At 44.5% G+C, this 23,412-nt stretch overlaps 1 protein-coding gene across 5 annotated transcripts in view; it reads right to left on the bottom strand.

Moving 5' to 3' along the window:
* The window catches only part of STAT1 (signal transducer and activator of transcription 1), a 1,428,390-nt gene that overhangs the window by 460,873 nt on the left and 944,105 nt on the right, over window positions 1–23,412 (bottom strand). For all 5 annotated transcript variants that reach the window (XM_069733810.1, XM_069733808.1, XM_069733811.1 and 2 more), the window contains 2 exons: window positions 21,816–21,899; window positions 9,888–9,986 (listed from right to left, as the gene is read on the bottom strand). In XM_069733810.1, coding sequence (XP_069589911.1) covers window positions 9,888–9,986; window positions 21,816–21,899 — 183 coding nt within the window. The remainder of the gene's footprint in view (window positions 1–9,887; window positions 9,987–21,815; window positions 21,900–23,412) is intronic.

Raw genomic sequence — 23,412 nt, 5'->3', positions numbered from 1 at the left:
CAAAATGAACATTTAACGTTTTTTTGCAAACATTTTAATTCAGAACCATTTTTTTTATTTTCACAAGTGTAAAAATAGAAATGTAACCATAAATTGTGTTATGCAATTTCTCCTGAATACGCCAATACCCCATATGTGGGGGTAAACCCCTTTTTTGGGCGCACCGCAGAACTTGGAAGTGAAGGAACGCCGTTTGACTTTTTCAATGCAGAATTGGCTGGAATTGAGATCGGACGCCATGTCACGTTAAGAGAGCCCCTGATGTGCCTAAACAGTGGAAACTCCCCACAAGTGACACCATTTTGTAAACTAGACCCCTTATGGAACTTATCTAGATGTGTGGTGAGCACTTTGAACCCCCAAGAGCTTCACAGAAGTTTATAACGTAGAGCCGTGAAAATAAAAAATCGCATTTGTTTACACAAAAATGATCTTTTCGCCCACAAATTCTTATTTTTACAAGGGTAACAGGACAAATTAGACCACAAAAGTTGTTGTGCGATTTCTCCTGAATATGTCGATACCCCATATGTGGGGGTATACCACTTTTTTGGGCGCACCGCAGAACTTGGAAGTGAAGGAGCGCCGTTTGACTTTTTCAATGCAGAATTGGCTGGAATTGAGATCGGACGCCATGTCACGTTTAGAGAGCCCCTGATGTGCCTAAACAGTGGAAACTCCCCACAAGTGACACCATTTTGTAAACTAGACCCCATAAGGAACTTATCTAGATGTGTGGTGAGCACTTTTAACCCCCAAGAGCTTCACAGAAGTTTATAACGTAGAGCCGTGAAAATAAAAAATCGCATTTGTTTACATAAAAATGATCTTTTCGCCCACAAATTCTTATTTTCACAAGGGTAACAGGAGAAATTAGACCACAAAAGTTGTTTTACAATTTGTCCTGAGTATGCTGATACCCCATATGTGGGGGTAAACCCCTGTTTGGGCGAATGGGAGAGCTCGGAAGGGAAGGAGTGCCATTTGACTTTTCAATGCAAAATTGACAGGAATTGAGATGGGACACCATGTTGCGTTTGGAGAGCCCCTGATGTGCCTAAACATTGAAACCCCCCACAAGTGACACCATTTTGGAAAGTAGACCCCGTAAGGAACTTATCTAGATGTGTGGTGAGCACTTTGAACCCCCAAGAGCTTCACAGAAGTTTATAACGTAGAGCCGTGAAAATAAAAAATCGCATTTGTTTACACAAAAATGATCTTTTCGCCCACAAATTCTTATTTTTACAAGGGTAACAGGACAAATTAGACCACAAAAGTTGTTGTGCGATTTCTCCTGAATACGTCCATACCCCATATGTGGGGGTAAACCACTGTTTGGGCGCACCACAGAGCTTGGAAGAGAAGGAGTGTCGTTTTACTTTTTCAATGTAGAATTGGCTGGAATTGAGATTGGACGCCATGTCGCGTTTGGAGAGCCCCTGATGTGCCTAAACAGTGGAAACCCCCCACAAGTGACACCATTTTGGAAACTAGACCCCTTAAGGAACTTATCTAGATGTGTGGTGAGCACTTTGAACCCCCATGTGCTTTACAGAAGTTTATAACGTTGAGCCGTGAAAATAAAAAAATCGCATTTTTTCTACAAAAATGATTTTTTGCCCCCAAATTTTTATTTTCACAAGGGTAACAGGAGAAATTAGACCACAAAAGTTGTAGTGCAATTTCTCCTGAGTACGTCGATACCCAATATGTGGGGGTAAACCACTGTTTGGGCGCACCGCAGAGCTTGGAAGAGAAAAAGTGCTGTTTTACCTTTTCAATGTAGAATTGTCTGGAATTGAGATCGGACGCCATGTCGCGTTTGGAGAGCCCCTGATCTGCCTCAACAGTGGAAACCCCCCACAAGTGACCCCATTTTGGAAACTAGACCCCTTAAGGAACTTATTTAGATGTGTGGTGAGAACTTTGAATACCCAAGTGCTTCACAGAAGTTTATAATGCAGAGTCGTGAAAATAACAAATATTTTTTTTTCCACAAAAAAGATTTTTTAGCCCCCAAGTTTTTATTTTCACAAGGGTAACAAGAGAAATCGGACCCCAAAAGTTGTTGTCCAATTTGTCCTGAGTATGCTGGTACCCCATATGTGGGGATAAACCACTGTTTGGGCGCACGGCAGAGCTCGGAAGGGAAGGAGCGCCGTTTTGGAATGCAGACTTTGATAGAATGGTCTGTGGGCGTTATGTTGCGATTGCAGAGCCCCTGATGTACCTAAACAGTAGTAACACCCCACAAGTGACCCCGTTTTGGAAACTAGACCCCCCAGGGAACTTATCTAGATGTGTGGTGAGAACTTTGAATGCCCAAGTGCTTTGAATGGCCAAGGGCGCACGGCAGAGCTCAGAAGGGAGGGAGCACCATTTGACTTTTTGAGCGCAAAATTGGCTGTCGTGTTTGGAGACCCCCTGATGTACCTAAACAGTGGAAGCCCCCCAATTCTAGCTCCAACCGTAACCCCAACACACCCCTAACCCTAATCATAACCCGATCCATAATCCTAATCACTAACCCTAACGATAATCACAACCCTTACCCCAAAACAACCCTAATGTCAACCCTAACCATAACCCTAATCAAAACCCTAAATCCAACACACCCCTAATCCTAATCTCAACCCTAACCTCAAACCTAACCCTAATCCCAATACACCCCTAATCCCAACCCTAACCTTAACCCTAATCCCAAACCTAACCCTAATCCCAAGCGTAACCCTAATGCCAACCCTAACCCTAATACCAACCCTAATCCAAACCCTAACCCTAATCCCAACTCTAACCCTAACTTTAGCCACAACCCTAGCCCTAACTTTAGCCCCAACCCTAACCCTAGCCCTAAGGCTACTTTCACACTTGCGTTTGGCATCCGTCGCTATCCGTCGTTTTGGACAAAAAACGGATCCTGCAAATGTGCCCGCAGGATGCGTTTTTTGCCCATAGACTTGTATTGTCGACGGATCACGATGGATGGCCACACGTCGCGTCCGTCGTGCACTGGATCAGTTGGGTTTTGGCGGACCGTCGGCACAAAAAAAGTTCAATGTAACGCTTTTTTGTACGTCGCGTCCGCCATTTCTGACCGCACATGCGTGGCCGTAACTCTGCCCCCTCCTCCCCAGGACATAGTTTGGGCAGCGGATGCGTTGAAAAGCTACATCCGCTGCCCACGTTGTGCACAATTTTCACAACGTGCGTCGGTATGTCGGGCCGACGCATTGCGACGGCCCCGTACCGACGTAAGTGTGAAAGAACCCTAACCCTAAATTTAGCCCCAACCCTAACCCGAAATTTAGCCTCAACCCTAACCCTAAATTTAGCCCCAAACCTAACCCTAAATTTAGCCTCAACCCTAACCCTAAATTTAGCCCCAACCCTAACCCTAGCCCTAACCCTAACCCTAATTTTAGCCCCAACTGCTCTTCTCCTGCCGGCCGGCAGATGGCGAGCGCACTGCGCATGCGCCCGCCATTTTCTGTTCCCATGAAGACGCCGGTGGCCAGGAGGAGCAGCGGGAGGACCCAGGGACACCGGTATGTATAATAGGGTCCCCGAATCCCCCTATTTCTCTGTCCTCTGATGTGCGATCACATCAGAGGACAGAAAATTACACTTTGCTTTTTTGTTTTTGCAGTCGCCGGTAAACAGTTAATTACCGGCGATCGCAAAACAGGGGTTGGTAAAACCGACCCCGATCATGTTCTTTGGGGTCTCGGCTACCCCCGGCAGCCGAGACCCCAAAGATCCTCCCGGTGCTGGCCGGCGGGTGCACTGCGCATGCGCCCGCCATTATTTTGCCGGAAAAAGATGGCGGCGCCCATCGGGAGCCACGAGGAGCATCGGGGGAGACAGGTAAGTATCGGGGGGCTATTGGGGACCCCATTTCTCTGTCCTCTGATGTGCGATCACATCAGAGGACAGAGAAATTAAAAGGGAAATCGCGTTTTTTTTTGCGATCGCTGGTAAACGGTTAATTACCGGCGATCGCAAATGCGGGGTCGGTAACCCCCCCCCCCCCCAAATCATGTTCTCTGGGGTCTCGGATACCCCCGGCAGCCGAGACCCCAGAGAAAATCCGACTCTGGGGGGGCACTATTTACTTTTTCCACAGCGCCGTTAATTAACGGCGCTGTGGTTTAAGTACCCTTAGCGGCCGCCGTTAAAAGGCGTATCGGCGGTCGTTAAGGGGTTAAAGAAGAAGTAACAGGTCTGTAAGAGCCAGAAATCTTGCATGTTTTTAGGTGACCAAAAGGTTATTTCCACCATAATTTGCTAAATAAATCTTGCCAAATCAGACAAGGTGATTTTCTGGATTTGCTTTCTCATTTTGACTCTCATAATTGTGGTCTACCTGTGATGTCAATTACAGGCCTCTCTTATTTTAAGTTGGAGACCTTGCACATTTGGTGGCTAACTAAATACTTTTTTCCCTCACTATATATGTATATGATTGAGTGTGTATTTGTGTATATGCGTTCTCTGTTGGTGTTTTTTTTTATAGAAAGAAAGATTTCTGAACTCTTCCTGAGTTACAACATTAGAATTGTTGTTTCTAAATGATTATGAACTTGTTTTCTTTGCATTATTTGAAGTACAAAAGCACTGTTTTTTTTATTTTGAACATTTCTGTTTGTCAGAAAAAAAATACAAAAATTATTGCTTGGAATTTCGGAGACATTTCGTCAGAAGTGTATAGAATAAAAGAACAATCTACATTTTACTCAAAAATATACCTATAAAGAGAAAAATCAGACTTCCGGATATCTGGTCTCTTTACTGTTCTCGAAAGGGCATCTCTCTGTCGGCGCCCTTTGGTATATGAAGTAACTTCACTATATCAAAACCTTCCTCTCCTTTTTTTACCTTATGTTTTTTCTTCATGTGATTTTTTTTTTTCCTCACATCAAGGGGATACTGCAGACTAAGCCGGGTTCAATGGAGTTCATCTGACAGAGAACTTTCTAGCTGAAAGGTTACCTTGCTACGTGATTACACAGCCCTTGAATTTATTAAATTATTATGGCACACATATTTGTTTCAACACATAAAAATAGTCAATTAATGAATGTACCGTATATACTTGAGTAAAATCTGACCCAAGTATAAGCCGAGGCACCTACTTTTGCCACGGAAAACTGGGTAAGCTTATTGACTAGAGTATAAGCCGGGTATGCATTGTCCCACTCATCCCTGTCCTGTCCTGCTATGTGTGGCTCCCCATTTCAGTCCTGGTATGTGGCTCCTCCGTCCTGTCCTGGTATGTGGGTCCTGTCCTGGTATGTGGCTTCCCTCGTCCTGTCCTGGTATGTGGCTCCCCTCGTCCTGTCCTGGTATGTGGCTCCCCTCGTCCTGTCCTGGTATGTTGCTCCCCCTGTCCTGGTACGTGTGGCTCCCCCTGTTGTATGCATGGCTCCCCCATTCCCGCATTTCTCAGCTCCCCTGTCCCCCATGGCTCGGCTTCTTTTCCCCTGGTTGTATGCATGGCTCACATTGCCCCCCCCTCCCCATCATACTCACCCTCCTCGCACCTGCATCTCCGTTGTCCAGCAGCTCTCCTCTCCTCAGTGGTCACATGGAACCACTCATTAAGGTCATGCGCTCCATGCCTATGGGACTGTAGATGCGTCCATATTCATCACCTTAATGAGCGGTACCATGTGACCGCTCAGCACAGGAAAGAAGAGCCACCGCCACCGTGAAAACAGAGATGAAGGGATGGAGATGCAGCAACAGAGGGTGATGTACACTCCCCCTCCCCCCGCCAGCATTCTGGACTTCTGGACAATTCACTCGTGTATAAGCCGAAGGGGGGCCTTTTCTGAAAATCTCAGCTTATACACGAGTATATACGGTAATCAATATAATCTTAATTCTTTATTTATATATACACATATTTACTCTGGAAAACAATCCAAAGGAGGAAGAAGAAGTTGGAGGAGATGGGAGAAGGAGAAAAGAAAAAAGAGGAAGGAAAGAAAAAAAATACATTAAATATAGTTTTTGTCATTTCTTTTTGTTCACAAGGCTGTGAATTCATCTTGTTAACGTAAATTAACTCTGAGTTCGGTGCAACATAATATTAGAAAATTATCATGTCCTAAATTCAAAGTCATTTTATCTACACATAAATATATATTTTTACTTTTTAAAAAATGTATTTTTTGTCTCTTCAGCTAGAAATAATTACAAACGGAAGTATAAGTCTATACTACCAACCTGTAAATAATCCTTTTTCCTTCTTTTTCCTTTCTCCCTGAAGAGCTTTGACACATCAGGTGTCCATCATGGGTCTACTTGGCTTCAAGCTTTGAACTTTTATCACTATAAATCTAACTACATTGTGGTATGAGATGTACTTTTCTTGTCCTGATGAAGAAGTCTGTAGCACTTTGAAACGCGTTGACTAAATAAAGAAGAACCACATGTATTTTCTGTCTGGATTTGGATTTATTATTTGGGATACCAGCAACGCAGATTATCCACAAATCCTCCTTATCTGTGTTTTCCCAGTCTGAAGACCCGTTGGACCGGCAGCAGATGGATAAGTGACTGAAATTTTGTTTATACACAACTAAATCAGGTTAAAATATCCTTATTTAAACACCTTTATCTCCATTGGATAAAACCCTATTGCGCTGTTTTTTTTCTCCTAGTTTTAGCTTGGTAGATTAGTACAAGGTCCTATAAACAGTTATGAATAGCAGGTTTTCAGATGGCAACTTTTGTGAGAAGCCCTGCACAGAAGGGCAGAAGTGGATGAGCATATCCTGGCCTTGATATAGGATGCTACTTCCCACCAAAGAACATTCTTGAAGATGGATACCGAAGGTGTATAAGGTGGGAATCCTGTGGCTGTAGTATACAGCCTTGGCATGATTTCTATTGGGAAGCTATGAATGTCATTATACCAGTTATGGGGGCACTAGGCATCATTACTGTGGAGGAAGGAGGATATGACCTTTCATGAGAACTGAAATGTAGCTCTTAAGGTAAAAAAGGTGGGGGATCACTGCTATAGAGCATGTAAGCTCAGCTCTGGAACTGACCATATTACGTGATCCAGACAACTTCAGTGCCCCTGCACTCCTTTGTTGCTGAAGAGACAAAGCTGATTCTGCTTCTAGTACAAGAGAGTGAAGAGTTCAGGCCAGCAGCTAAACACAGATGCTGATGCGAACTGCCAATCAAGAGTGCACCATTCCTCTTTTTCCCTCGGCAAGCTAGAAGAGAGACAAGGAAGTGGTGTGCTCCTAACAAGAGAATGCAAGACCATCCGTAAAATGATGTATCACACCAAGTACAATGGATCCTCTCAAAATCCTACAAAAAACTGTCTCACTAGTTCCAAATGTATAGCTCTGGCAAAAATTAAGACACCACTGCAAAATGGTCAGTTTGTCTGATGTTTCTCTTTATAGGTATATTTTTGAGTAAAATGTAAATTGTTCTTTTAGTGTATAAACTTCTGACATGTCCCTGAATTTCTAAGCAATAAAGTTTGTATTTTTTTTCTGACAAAGAAAAATGGTCAAAATAAATTAAAAAAACAGTGCTTTCAGACCTCAAATAATGCAAACAAAATAAGTTCATAATCATTTAGAAACAACAAAACTAATGTTTTAACTCAGGAAGTGTTCAGAAATCAATATTTTGTGAAATAACCATGATTTTTAATCAAAGCTTTCATGCGTCTTGGCATGCTTTCCACCAGTCTTTCACACTGCTTCTGGCGCAAAAATGTAAGCAGTTCTTCTTTGATGGCTTGTGACTATCCGTCATCCTCTTGATTACATTCCAGAGGTTTTCAATGGGGTTCAGATCTGGAGATTGGGCTGCCCAAGACAGGTTTTTGATGTGGTGGTCTCTTAATTTTTGCCAAAGCTGTAGGTACTGTAGCTATCCTGTAGGTCAATGTCTGACTCAAAGAGCTGTGAAGGATAGCTAGGGATATCAGTAAACCGAGAAATACCCATTTTTACAAGGCTGTCTTGATGTTTCTGCATCTCATTAATACAGAATAAAGTACTATTGAAGATATTGGATTATGTTTATTTATATTACATTTACTATACTGCTGTGCAGCCTGTGATGTGTCAAAGTATGTATGTATAGAACTTGGAAAAAGCTGCCCACAAATGGGTGTCTCTGATATGGCCGATATCTCAAACACTCTGCAGAGAGTGTGTGAATATCTAGATGTAAGAGGTTTCAGCAGTGAGTGAGCTAATTATTGGGCTTGGGAGGCAGTTGAAGGAAACCATGTTGAGAATGTAAAGTAGATGGTGGTCAGACAGTGGGAGAGGTGACAGTTTAAAGTTAGATAGTTAATAGCTATTGTGGTTGTCCAGAAGTAGAATATCAAAATCCTGTCAGCACCGGCAAACTGCCACGGCTGAGCAGGGTGACTCACCCACACTGTGGGAGAGCCCCGGGGTCAGATTCCGTAGGGAAAGCTCAGGCAGATGGGACCTGAACAATGTGGTGAAAGGAGACGCTGAGGATAGCAGAAGGACCTGAGATCATGTGACCACAGGGGACGGGGCTTAGCATCCTGCTGCTGGAGATGAGTGCAGGATGCTACAGGGACCATGGAGTAGAGGAGAGGGGAACTCAGGTCAGACAAATGGGGGTCATACACGGAGAGGGCGGCGCTGTACAGGAGGGGCGAGCAGAAAAAAGTCAGAACGTAGGCAAGGACTCATACACGGAGATAGCAGCGCAATACAGGAGGGACAGTTCAGGCAGAACTCTTAACGGGGACAGAAACAGATCAGAACCAGACAAGGATAAAGTAGCACAGGCACAAACCACAGGCACAACAGGGTCACACACACTCGGCCAAGGGTCAAAGTATAAGTGACGAGAAATGACCCCACAATGAGGCTATAAGAAGCCTCCCAGAATCCCAGATTGAGGCCGTCAAGATTAAGCTCTGAACTAACAAATCCCACAAACTAAGCAGATCATGACATAGAAGCTGTATATTTCAAAATGCTTTGATGAAGAAACCACTTATACTCAAATTGGCATCCTTTATCCTTCTCATTCAGCATCACAAAGTTAACTCATTTGTTTTTCGATTACCTGAACTTTCATCTGCTTGTGGATTGTTAAGCATTATCAGTGGTTGTGTGTACACAACCCAACCAGGTGAGCACCATTGTACAATTTTTTAACATTGTTAGCCTAACTTCACATTTGCGTTCGGGGTCTTTGCGGAGTGCTGCGTATGTCCTCCGTTAAGCTATGCCTACTTCCGCATAATAGGTACGCAGGACGCATGCGGAAGTAGGCGGAGAGTAGGTGGGGCTTAACGGAGGACGTACGCAGCCCTCCACAAAGCCCCCGAATGCAAATGTGAACCCAGCCTTACCCAGATGCCTTTCCAGTCCTTCTCTACTTGGTACCTCTAAAGTTAGATAGTTAACAGAGTAAGGTTAAGATGATATCAGCAATTGGGTGTGGTTCTCAAGAAGATTCCAATAGAGAAGTGTTGAGGACAGCGTTACTCGGTTTAAAAGACTATATTTACAAACAGAGAAGAATGACCATATCTTAGAAAAAGGGATACAACGTTGTACTGAATTTTGGACTCTGTTTTTTCACAAGGAGCACCCGTACCCATAATACTGGCTGAAGAAACACGTGCTTTATGGTTTCCACCCAGTATCTCTGATTTAACCTGCTGTGAGTGCGGACTTTGACTCTTAGTTTTGGTTGCTTAGAAAAAGGGATGTTTAGGGTAAGAAAAGAAAAACAACACCAGATACAATAGAACAGTTGCAATTACAGAAAGAAAAACATTACAATTTTATGATAACCATAACAGCTTGCAGTGTGCACAAATTTTAAGTTTACAGACATAAACATACCTTTGTTTCTGATGTAAGCATGTTGTACCATAAAATAGAAGCCCATCCACTAGGAAGCTGACTTACATTAGAAATTACAACAATGGGAAGTGATGCAGTCTATTGAAAACAATTGAAACAAAAATATTTTAATTAATTCTGTGCTGAAAGTTGCTAAATGTACAGTACAGGCCAAAAGTTTGGACACACCTTCTCATTTAAAGATTTTTCTGTATTTTCATGACTACGACAATTGTACATTCACACTGAAGGCATCAAAACTATGAATTAACACATGTGGAATTATATACTTAACAAAAAAGTGTGAAACAACTGAAATTATGTCTTATATTCTAGGTTCTTCAAAGTAGCCACCTTTTGCTTTGAAGACTGCTCTGAACACTCTTCGCATTCTCTTGATGAGCTTCAAAAGGTAGTCACCGGAAATGGTCTTCCAACAATCTTGAAGGTGATATGGAAATTTGGGTTGGATAAATCTACCCGTGTGTGCTGCGGCCGCTCCCAATTATTATTTCTGAGCCCTTAATGAATGAATGAGTCTGACACGTGATGACAGCTTGACATTCAATCAAAGACTGGAGATTTATTTCCTGATACATAGGTTTTATAATAGCATATAGAAAGGTGTGGTTTGGGCGGTTAGTTAATTAACATACAATTCAGTTATTGGTTATCTGATATATATGGAATATTGTGATTAATGCTCGTATGATTGCTGATTATGCAACTAAAATGTAGCTCTCTGCATCTGGGACAAAGTTGAGACAACTCATCAGCACTTAATACATCTGGAGTTCTTCTGCTTTTTGGGTGGAAAACACCGAACAGTCTGTCTGGCTTATATTAGTTTATGTCAGCCATTTTAAGCAATTGATTATAAAGTAGCTGAGTAGATAGATATATATATTTGCTTTGTGTAAGTATATGTGATTTAAAGGAATATATATATATATATATGATTTAAAGGCGTATACATGCAAGTGAGATCTACATGATATAAATATTTCTATCACAAGCCCCCCTTAGATATCACTTGCCCTAAGCCTAGCCTCCTGTCCCAAAGCGCTGCAACTCTTTTGTGCTGCCGGCGATCCGACGCAAACCTAGTGTCTACGCCCTACTCCGTGCAGTCTTTCGCAATGAGCGATCAGGAGATCTGTCCCTAAACGGGGGTAGAAACATGCATGGTCTCATATTGGCGACTCTGTGCGATCAGTTCCACATATTCGTCGTCATCAGGATTGGAGGAGCCATCAGGTGGGTGAATCTGAATTCGGATAGGTTCGTCCAGGAGGAGATGCGACATCAGGTTTGTTGTTTCTTTGACTGTCTTTTCTATCATCCTGCGGATCATTCTGGCTTAGGCGTATCTTCTGGTATGGGAGCCTTCTTGCAGTGCGATGCGTGGATCCAAGTGGGCCTTCCCTCTAGTTTCACAGAGGTTGGTGTCGTCAGCAGCACTTGGAAGGGACCGTCAAATCTGGGGTCGAGCGTTCTCCTCACAAACTTCTTCACCAACACCCAGTCTCCTGGTTTCAGGGAGTGCGAACCGGGTACCGATCCTGGATCTGGTAATGAAGAGAAAACTCGAGAATGGATGTTAGCAAGTTTCTTGGTGAGTTCAATTACATAAGCAGACAAAGTATCATATTGCATTGTCAACTGCTGGGGGAAAAATACCCCTAACCGAGGGCTGGACCCAAACAGAATCTCATGAGGTGACAGCTTTTCTGGGCCCCGGGGAGTGTGCCTGACACTAAACAGTGCGATGGGGAGTGTTTCATGCCATGGTTTGCGTGTCTCTTGGGCAACTTTTAACATCCTGTTTTTGAGTGTCCCATTCAGTCTTTCTACTTTCCCACTACTCTGGGGGTGGTAGGGAGTGTGTAGGCCTAAGTCTGGCCCTACTGCTGACCAGATCTCCCTTGTGAGGTTTGCTGTGAATGCAGGCCCCTGATCACTCTCTATCACTTCTGGGACCCCGTATCTGCACACGATCTCTGAGAGTAGCTTCTTTGCAGTAGTCTTTGCTGACTGATTCCTCACTGGGAAAGCTTCTGGCCATCCTGAAAACACGTCCACGACCACAAGGGCATATTCGAATCCTCCACTTGGCGGCATCTGGATGTGGTCTATCTGGATCCTCTGGAAGGGGTACAGCGGTCTGGCGAGATGATGTGTGGGAACTTTCTCCATTCTTCCAGGGTTGCATTTGCCGCAGGTCAGACAGCTGCTAGTGAACTTGGCTGTTAGGGTGGAGATCCCTGGAGCGAACCAGTAAGCACCAATCAGATCATTCATCTGTGTCTTTGATCTGTGTGTGGGCCCATGTGCCCACTGGACCACCATAGGGTACATGCTTCGGGGTAAACAGGGTTTGTAGTCCATTGAGTATACCCTTCCTTCTTGATGTGTTGCACCCTTCCGCATCCAATTCTCCTTTTCCTCCTTTGGGGCTTGTTCTTGCAACTTCTTGAATAGATCCCAAGACGTCATCTCATCTGGTGTCTTGTCCTCAGTTGCCACGTAGTAGCCGTCTGGCTCTACGACCTCTCCCATTTCTCCATACTGTCTTCCTTTGGCGGCTTCTTTGGCTGCCATATCTGCCATGTTGTTGCCCCGTGCCTCTACTGTGTTCAGTTTTCCATGTGCTTTGACCTTCAGTACTGCCACCATTTTTGGGAGTTGGAGTGCGCTCAGTAGGTTTTTAATAGCTCCATGATGCTTTACGGTTGTTCCGCTTGCTGTGATGAAGTCTCTTGCAGCCCAGATGGGTCCGAAGTCGTGTGCTATGCCATGCGAATACCTTGAATCGGTGTAAATGTTCGCAGTTTTGCCTTCTGCAATCTGGCAAGCCTTCGTCAGCGCTATCAGTTCTGCTTCTTGGGCTGACAGGCTAGGTGGCAGACTCCTGGACCACAGGATTTCTTGATTGCTGGTCACTGCACATCCCGTGTGAAATCTTCCTTCATCATCTGCAAATCTGGAGCCATCTACATAGAGGATCAACTCTGGGTTGGCCAGTGGCTCTTCTGCCACATTGGGTAGTCCTGCTGTTTCCTGTTGCATGATGCTGAAGCAATCATGATCATCTGGTCGGAGCAAATCCAGATCCTTGTGGAAGGTATCATGCAGATTTTGATCTGGAGGGTCCATATCTGTATCCCCCCTTGGGAGTGGGAGTAGAGTGGCTGGATTGAGGACTGTACATCTGGAGATGGTGACGTTTTCAGGCAGTAGTAGCGAGCACTGTAGACGAAGATGTCTTGCTGTGGAGAGATGTTTTGGCTGTGTTTGGTTGAGAATTGCTGAGATGTCATGTGGAGCCAGGATTTCCAGTGGATGTCCAAGAATGATGTCAGCTGTTTTGTCCAGGAGGGCGTGTGCTGCAAATACTGCTCTCATGCAGGAGGGGGCTCCCCTTGCAACTGGATCCAGGCGAGCTGAAAAATAGCCTAGAGGTCTCTGTCTTCCCCCGTGAGTCTGTGTCAGGACTCCAGTAGCATGGCCTTCTTTCTCCATCAGGTAGAGACGGAATGGCTTCTCGTAGTCAGGTAGGCCTAGCGCTGGCGCTGAGACCACTGAGTCTTTTAGCTTCTTGAACGAACTGCAGGCCACATCTGTTAGCAGGAACGGTGTTACGTTAACGCAGTCATACAGAGGTTGCATTAGGACTGAAGCATCAGGGATCCAGGTTCTGCAGTACGATACTAGACCAAGAAAAGCTTGTAGTGCCTTTGGAGATGTTGGGGGAGCCATCCTCTCCACTGTGGTCTTCCGGTCATCTGTCAGGTGTTTAGTCTGGTGAGCAATGCAGTGCCCAAGGAATGTAACTCGCTTCAGACACCACTGGACTTTGTTCTTTGAGACCTTGCAGTGTTGTTTCGCCAGGTAGAGTAGGAGAGACACGGAATGTGCTTTACACGTGTCAAAGTCAACTGCACAAAGGAGTAGATCATCCACGTATTGTAGCAGGGTCACTTCTGCATGTTCTGTGATCCAGTTGGCGAGAACTGTGGACATTGCTTTGGTGAATTGCGAGGGGCTGTTCTGGGCCCCCTGGGGCATCACCGCCCATGTGTACTGTGCCCCCTGATGCGTGAAGGCAAACAGGAACTGGTCATCTGGATGGAGGGGAACACTGAAGAAAGCATTTGCCAGGTCGATCACCGTGAACACTGTTGCTGTGGAAGGCACATTTGAGAGCAGGGTGTGTGGATTCGGCACAATTGGAGTTTCAAATACTGTAGCGTCATTCACCGCTCTTAAGTCATGTACCATTCTGAACTTGGCTGGCTCTCCTTTTACAGTCTTTTTCTTGACAGGGAAAAGCGGGGTATTGCAAGGAGAGGTGCAGGGGACAACGACCCCTATTTCCAGGAACACCTTCAATTGGTCGGAGACGGCTTGACTTTGTGCGATGGACAAGGGATACTGGGCCTTACGAGGATATGGAGTACCTGGCTTGAGTGATACCCGCACCGGGGCAACCTGAAGTTTTCCCACATCTTGGGGTCCCTTAGACCATAGACTTTCTGGTACTACGTCCAGTACCTCCTTGGGTAGGCCTTCATGGGTTGTTTGAGGTTCCTGTAAGGCTGCCAGCATGACTGACTCTTCCTGGGTCAGAGGTGAAGAAAGGGTCACGGTCCCATCTTCCTGGAACACTATGGTTGCTTTTAGTTTCTGTAGAAGGTCTGCCCCCAGTAGGTTGAGTGGGCAGGTTCTTGACACCACAAACTGGGACAGGATAGAGTGTCCTGGCTGAGTGCACACGCTCAAAGGCTTTGTAAGCTGAGAATTTCTGACTTGACCGTCGATGCCTACGCAAGACACAGAGGATTCTGATAGGCAGGTAGGGTCAGGGAGTTCCACATGTCTCATCACACTTCTGGCTGCACCAGTGTCCACAAGAAAAGACCTGACAACGCCATCCACTTTCAGGGTAATTTGAGGGGTTGGTCCTGCTGAAGGGGTTTTGCATGTCAGGAGCGTGGTGTCTTGCGGACCTGGCTTGCCCCTGTCCTATGGATGGGGCGCTTCACTGTCCACCTTGTCTGCTCCTCGGCTTGCTCCTCTGGGCAGGGTCTTGGGTTGTGATGGAGCTCTGCACCGGCTCTGGTAATGACCCAATTTGCCGCAGTTGAAACATCTGACGTTCCTTCTGTCTCGGTATTGCGGTGGCTCTTCAGAGTCTATGGCCGCCATAAGGGGTGTTGTCTTCCGCACTCCTGGTTGGGACTCGATCCCTTTGGCTACGGTGAGCAGGGTGTCCATTGCTATTGACCTGTACTCGGGTCTAGCCACTATCAGTGGCTTCTTGATTGGTTCTCTGAGTCCATGCACAAAGGCCTGTGCCAACATCTGTCTGTGTATCTGATTATTAATGGTGAAGCCCAGGTCCTGGAAAACCTGCATTACTCTGCCATGAAACTTCTCCACAGTCTCTGTCTTCTCCTGACTCATGTCATGTAAGCTGAGGGCCTGTCCAGCCAGCCTGCCTTTGGCCCATTCTCTGAGTTGTTCAATCAGCTTCGGCCCTGACTCCCAGGCATGTACGTCTAAATCTGCTGAAAGCTTGAAGTGTTCTTTCATGATTGGCCAGAAGGCATCACCTGCCTTTATCTCCATCACTGCCCACAGATCATTCCAGGTGGCTGCATATGTGCGCTGGTTCTGCTGCATTCTTCTGTAGAATGGCATGGGGTGCATCTCTGGATCTCCAAGATTGTTGAGGATGCTGGTCACCTGACTTGGGGTGAAGTGCACATAGTGTAATGGTGGTGCTTCTATCTGACCCTGTCTCCTAGGTGCCCGTGGGTTTTTCTTTCTAGTACTGGGTAGCATGTATGAAGTCCCCTCTTCATCCTCATCAGAGGAATAGTTGTGATAGGGTGCACTGGGGTCATGCAGTGGCTGATAAGCGGTCTTGGATATTGTCTTTTTGTGAGAGGATGTGTTCCCACCCTGCTGAGGCTGTGGAGGATTATAGTTCCATTGTGGTGTGAATGTTGGCTGCTCTGAGCGGGGATACTGATCAACATCTGATGCCTGTCTCTCCCCCCCTGTCCCCGGACCTGAGCTGCCTGCTGCCGGGTTTGCCTGGGGGAAGCCTGCTGCGGCTTGGGGGGTGCCTTCTACTGGGGGATCTCCACCCTCCTCCCCCGATACCATGACTGTCAGAGGCTGGGCTGTATTGGGAACATAGAATGTGCCTTGTGCTGTGAGCACTGGATACAGAGACACCACACTGCCTGGACTCGGCACCTGCCCGACAGGCAGCAGATCAGGAGAAGGAGAGTGTGGCCCAGAAAGCGGAGATGAAAGGTGGGAGGGAGCAACTGAGTGAGGAAAAGATGGGTGATTCAGAGGAGGGGGAGAGTGCTTCAGAGAGAGAGAGAGAGGAGGAGATGAAAAGTGTGAAGGAGGTGGGTGTGGTGTAGGAGGAGGAGGTGAAGAAGAAGAAGGAGGATGTGGTGTAGGAGGAGGTGCGGAATAATGAGAAGGGTGAGGAAGAGAAAGAGGAGGAGAAAGAGGTGGAGATGAAAGAGGAGGAGGAGAGGGCAGTGCAGAAGACGGAGAGGAAAAAGATGGAGGAGAAAGACAAGAAGAGAATCCCTTCTCCTTTGATGCAGCCCGTGCCGGCATTGTCAGAGTAACAGTGCCATCTCCCTGTACCAAGTTTGGGCGCGGCGCACCACATGCTGAGCAAGTCTCCCTGTACAATGGATTCTGCTGGGTGCAGACTGCACACACCCAATATTTTTTATCCCCATATGGGGGAGGTGCTGATGGTTTAACACCTTTCCCTACTTTGTACACATAAAAATCACTTCCTGACTCCTTCACATATCTTTCAGTGCTCCCCGAGCGTTGTAAGTCTGTAGCCACCTTATACCATGCTGTTGCAATGGGCAGCAAGTTAGTATCAACTAGCTTTCCTTTCTTTCTTTTTAAGACATCATGCCACTCTGCAGCTCTGAGTCTGCCTCCCTTATGGATTTCACATACTTTCATGAGCTGCCTGTAATTCTTCACATATCTGACACCTTCATGCTCCGCTACTATTTGAGGAGCCGTTTTCTCATCAGGAAGCAAAAGGCTCTCCTGTTGCTTGCCCAAATTATTCCCCATTGCAAAAAAAAGAAATAAAAAACACAACAATAAAAAATCTCAAGTAGGTAAGTATATAAAGACACGAAAAGTAGAAGAAAAAAGGGAGCTTTCAAAAAATTGATGCAAGATGTTGAAATCAAAACATAAAAGAACCATAAAAAACTGGGTACACGATCCAAAACTCAGGATCTTCACAGAGAAGGAAGAAAAATAAATAAATAAGACCCCTTTTAAACAACAAAAAAGTGAGGAGGCAGAAAAATAAAGAAACTTTGAAAAACTTAAAAAAAGGTCTAAAGACTTCAAAAAAGCAACAAAAAACAGAAAATAAAATAAAATTAAAACGGCTTCTCCTCTCCCCCCTCCTTTTTTTTTTTTTTTTCTGTGTACGCTGCGCTCAAATGCAGTCAGAGACACACTTCCCCTTTTTATCAGCAGCTGCTGTTATACCAAAAATCATGTATGTCACATCAAAAATGATAGATATCATTTAGTTTCACCTCTTCAAATAAATGTCATACATATGCAAAAACAGGAAACTTAGCAAGAAAAAGAATATGAAAAAAAACAACAACAAAAAAAAAACGGTTGTGACTGTGTGATTTACAATGCATATATTTCTCCAAACTGCATGGAGGAGGGGAAGTTCTAAATAGAGAACAGACGGGGAGAGAGAAGAAAAAAAACTTCTTTTTTAATTCTATGTAGTCAAGCAACAATACATGACATTAACGGACAAAGAACATTGACATCCAGGAGATTCGACACCCTCTTTATTATTTTGTGACACATGCAAGAAGCGCTGGGTAAACAGACTACTGCCAATGTGTGCACTGGGCACACCTATGCCCGGGCCACCTGAGTGAAAAACACAACAGGTGGGATTTCTACCACCCCGGTCCAAGCTATCTAACTAGATAGTCGGCACTACGGGAATCTGCAATAGTCGGCACTACGGGAATTGGGAAACTGCCAATGTGTGCACTGGGCACACCTATGCCCGGGCCACCTGAGTGAAAAACACAACAGGTGGGATTTCTACCACCCCGGTCCAAGCTATCTAACTAGATAGTCGGCACTACGGGAATCTGCAGTAGCCCTCTAAGTTACCACTACCACGTGCCTGGAGCCTGGGGCCAACTGCCCCGGGATTAACTATCCCTCCTATGCACGGGAATCCTGCAATAACTTATCGAGCGATTTGACCTCCTGCGGTCTGTTACCCAGCAACCACAAACAGTCACTGTTCCTTTCTTCTCCCGGATGTTACACAAACACAGAACATATACACGGCACACAGCAGACACCTCGACTTATATCCCAGGGTTTAGGTTCAGGCTCGGACTTTTTACACTACCTGGGAATGCGGTGGTGACCACACCTGACCGGCTAAAGGTACAGACCCGGACTGGGCACAGAGGACATTCAGGTATGATAGAATTTTCTTACCTTACTCTGATGGAGCTGCAGTCTCCGTCCCGTGGGCCAAGGCCGTGGCCCGCACCCTCGTCTGTGCGGTCAGCCGGATCCCCTCCTGTGATATCTTCGTCCGAGCCGTTGGGCGCCATTTGATATGGAAATTTGGGTTGGATAAATCTACCCGTGTGTGCTGCGGCCGCTCCCAATTATTATTTCTGAGCCCTTAATGAATAAATGAGTCTGACACGTGATGACAGCTTGACATTCAATCAAAGACTGGAGATTTATTTCCTGATACATAGGTTTTATAATAGCATATAGAAAGGTGTGGTTTGGGCGGTTAGTTAATTAACATACAATTCAGTTATTGGTTATCTGATATATATGGAATATTGTGATTAATGCTCGTATGATTGCTGATTATGCAACTAAAATGTAGCTCTCTGCATCTGGGACAAAGTTGAGACAACTCATCAGCACTTAATACATCTGGAGTTCTTCTGCTTTTTGGGTGGAAAACACCGAACAGTCTGTCTGGCTTATATTAGTTTATGTCAGCCATTTTAAGCAATTGATTATAAAGTAGCTGAGTAGATAGATATATATATTTGCTTTGTGTAAGTATATGTGATTTAAAGGAATATATATATATATATATGATTTAAAGGCGTATACATGCAAGTGAGATCTACATGATATAAATATTTCTATCACAAAGGAATTCCCAACGGATGGAAACCAACTAATAGGATAAATCTGGAACAATGTGCAGCAGGCAGCACTAATTCAAAAAAGGACAATGGAACAGTATGAGGCAGTGACGCATGCTGAGCTGACTACAACCAGCTGTGGCTGCAGAACAGACTACAGAGTGAGCTGAACTCACACAAAGACCTTGCAGACAGCCGTGAACGGCATTGCAAGGCCAAAAAAGCTCCTCTATGTACTCCTATATAGTGTTTTTCCACAATCTAGCAGGATACAGATGGAAACCAACTAATAGGATAAATCTGGAACAATGTGCAGCAGGCAGCACTAATTCAAAAAAGAACAATGGAACAGTATGAGGCAGTGACGCACGCTGAGCTGACTACAACCAACTGTGGCTGCAGAACAGACTACAGATTGAGCTGCACTCACACAAAGACCTTGCAGAAAGCCGTGAACGGCGCTGCAAGGCCAAAAAAAGCTCCTCTATGTACTCCTATATAGTGTTTTTCCACAATCTAGCAGGATACGGATGGAAACCCACTAATAGGATAAATCAGGAAAAATGTGCAGCAGGCAGCACTTATTTAAAAAAGGACAATGGAACAGTATGAGACAGTGACGCATGCTGAGCTGACTACAACCAGCTGTGGCTGCAGAACAGACTACAGATTGAGCTGCACTCACACAGAGACCTTGCAGACAGCCGTGAACGGCGCTGCAAGGCCAAAAAAAGCTCCTCTATGTACTCCTATATAGTGTTTTTCCACAAACTAGCAGGAAACGGATGGAAACCCACTAATAAGATAAATCAGGAACAATGTGCAGCAGGCAGCACTAATTCAAAAAAGGACAATGGAACAGTATGAGGCAGTGACGCACGCTGAGCTCTCTACAACTGGCTGTGGCTACAGAACAGACTACAGAGTGAGCTGCACTCACACACACCTTGCAGACAGCCGTGAACAGCGACGCAAGGCAAAAACAAGGTTCTCCCACAGCGGTTGCTAAATTAGCCTGGGTAAAGCACAATGAAGCAAATCGCTATCTCAAACTGGCCCTCAATCAAAACACAGCATCCTGCCCCTAACTGAATTCACAGCAGAGTAAATCCAAAATGGCGGTGGCGAATTTTATAGTGCATCATTACATCATTTCAGCAGCCAATCACAGCCATGCCAGTAGTTACATGACTAACATGCAGAACAGGATGTGCCCACACTTCTAATGATTCCTCATTGGCTAAATTAAATGAAACTGGCTCTTTGCTAATTCCAGTATCCGATAATTAGAAAGCATCAGAACTCAGTATCGGAATTCCGATACCGCGAATATCGGCCGATACCCGATGTTTGCAGTATCGGAATGCTCAACACTATTTTTGATGCCTTCAGTGTGAATTTACAATTTTTATAGTCATGAAAATACAGAAAAATCTTTAAATGAGAAGGTGTGTCCAAACTTTTAGTCTGTATTGTATATTCTAGAATCAATTGTATACTCAGCTCCATATTATATACCGTGGTAAGGGATATAGAGCGGTGTATATACTATATAGTGTAGAGATGTGGCAGTGTATATATGGTGTGAATTCCATATATACACACAGCGCCATACTATATAAACATATCAACACTATATAGTATATACAGACAAGCATATACCACATAGGAGACACACCTATATCACAGAGTAGACACTAAAGCTGAAGTACATAGGATAACATAGGAGGCACCGCGACTGCTGAATATATATCTCATTGAAACTACTGTATATACAATATATAGCTGAAACTGCGACTGCTGTGTATAGTTGTAATATCACCTTTATATTGTATGTGATACTGCAAATGCTGTATACACATTATATAGGTGAAACATATACCATATATACTCGAGTATAAGCCGAGATTATATCTGCTTGGATTATTAGATTTAGCCTACAACCTGCAGTAACCACCGATCGACCAACTGCTGCATGACCAGCTCTACCCTCACCTACTGTATCCTCACCCATCCCTTGTAGATTGTGAACCTTCGCGGGCAGGGTCCTCACTCCTCCTGTACCAGTTATGACTTGTATTGTTTAAGATTATTGTACTTGTTTTTATTATGTATACCTCTCCTCACATGTAAAGTCCCATGGAATAAATGGCGCTATAACAATAAATAATAATAATAATAATAATAATTTAAATCTGCGCCAAATCTGCAAGTCACAAATATGCAACATGTGCATGAGACTTCATGATTTTCATTCACTTTGCTGGCAGGTTTCCAAATAAGAAAACACTTGATGTGAATAGGGCATAAGATAAAAACAGAAGTGGAACTAATTACAGTGTCAACATTTTCTATGGATAGTTTGTTCTGGTGAAAAGACCTGCAATCGGGCTGGGACACGAGGAATAATTGGACAGATATGTATTTGGTTTGTGTGAAATTGGCCAATGAGAAAACAACCAAAAAAATGGTGTATATATTTACTCTAATTCATTTATTTTTCACAAAAAAAAACTAAAATTTAGCTGTTGTAGTTTTCAAATATAAAATATCACTTTAAAACATTCAAACTCATATTCCGTGTCATATTTATTCTAATAAATATTGTATTCTAGTCAAGATTAGTATGTGGACTGTATTTTTTGCGCTTTCTAGGCTAGCTATAATTTTATAGATACTGTACCTCCAAATCCACAACCAAACCAGGCTGACAAAGCTGCGTCTCAAAACTCAAAGAATGAAGTTCTTCAGTGACAATAAGTGGTCCCTAAAAAGAAAAGAAAGAAAAGACGCATTAGACTTGTATTGCAGTTCACTCCATTCACTTGCTAAAACACCAGAAGAAAAACATTTTAAAGGGAACCTGTCACCTGAATTTGGCGGGACTGGTTTTGGGTCATATGGGCGGAGTTTTCAGGTGTTTGATTCACCCTTTCCTTACCCGCTGGCTGCATGCTGGCTGCAATATTGGATTGAAGTTCATTCTCTGTCCTCCGTAGTACACGCCTGCACAAGGCAAGATTGCTTTGCGCAGGCGTGTACTATGGAGGACAGAGAATGAACTTCAATCCAATATTGCAGCCAGCATGCAGCCATCGGGTAAAGAAAGGGTGAATCAAACACCCGAAAACTCCGCCCATATGACCCAAAACCAGTCCCGCCAAATTCAGGTGACAGAGTCCCTTTAAGGCATGGATGCTTATAATATAGAAAAGAGGGTATATTGATCTACCAGTGGTTTCAGCAGGGGTCGTTGAAGGCTCAGTAAACAATGTTTTCTCTATTTGTAAGTCACAAGACTGCTGAAACCTGTGATGGACTGCAGTGGTCAGGTGACTAGACCAGCACCTAATCGAAGAAGCATCCGTAGAGGCAGTTTTCTAGTCACCTGACAGGATTCAGCAGTCTTGTGACTTCCAATGGGAGCAAACATCGCTTTTTGAGTCACCACCAAACTCCAGATCAGCCTCCACTGGATGCACAAGATTGTTGGTAGGCGAGTATGACTCAATTTTTTATTTTAAATGTATCCAAACCGAAAAAAAAGTTTTTATTTTGTTGGACAAGCCCTTCATGAGAAACGTATAAAGAAATGTGTGTGGGCTGGAAACTTAAAAAAAATTTGCTTTAAACACAAACAGGGTGAATATTTCTCTACAGGGTGTGGGAAGAAGAAGGTGAGAAAAAAGGCAGACTACATTTCCAGTATGAAATCACCTAATGCAACTATGTAGGTGGGTGAAAAGTGTTCAGCACTCATAGAACAAAAATGTATGAAGGAGGAAAGCACCTCTGTTTAAAAAGTCTTGAAAATTTTATTTCACATTCAAAAGGAATAAAAACTTCACGTCAGCATAGAACATTGACGCGTTTCTGTGCCCTTAGGCCTCTTTAACACTTGCGTCGGTACGGGTCTGTCATTGCCATACCGATGCACATTGTGAAATTTGTGCACAACGTGGGCAGCAGATGCAGTTTTTCAATGCATCCGCTGCCCATTCTGAAGTCCAGGGAGGAGGGGGCGGAGTTTCGGCCGAGCATGCGCGGTAGAAAATGGCGGACACGACAGACAGAAAAAGTTCCCTTGAACGTTTTTTCGTGCCAACGGTCTGCCAAAAAACAACGGATCCGTTGCATGACAGACGCGACGTGTGGCCATCCGTCGCAATCCTTCGCTAATACAAGTTTATGGGGAAAAAACACATCCTGCGAGCACATTTGCAGGATCCGTTTTTTTTCCCAAAACGACGGATTGCGACGGATTCCAAACGACGCAAGTG

This window comes from Ranitomeya imitator, chromosome 7 (genome assembly GCF_032444005.1).
Source record: "Ranitomeya imitator isolate aRanImi1 chromosome 7, aRanImi1.pri, whole genome shotgun sequence".
In the NCBI taxonomy this organism is placed as follows: domain Eukaryota; kingdom Metazoa; phylum Chordata; class Amphibia; order Anura; family Dendrobatidae; genus Ranitomeya; species Ranitomeya imitator.
This window is presented reverse-complemented; position numbering and strand designations above follow the sequence as displayed.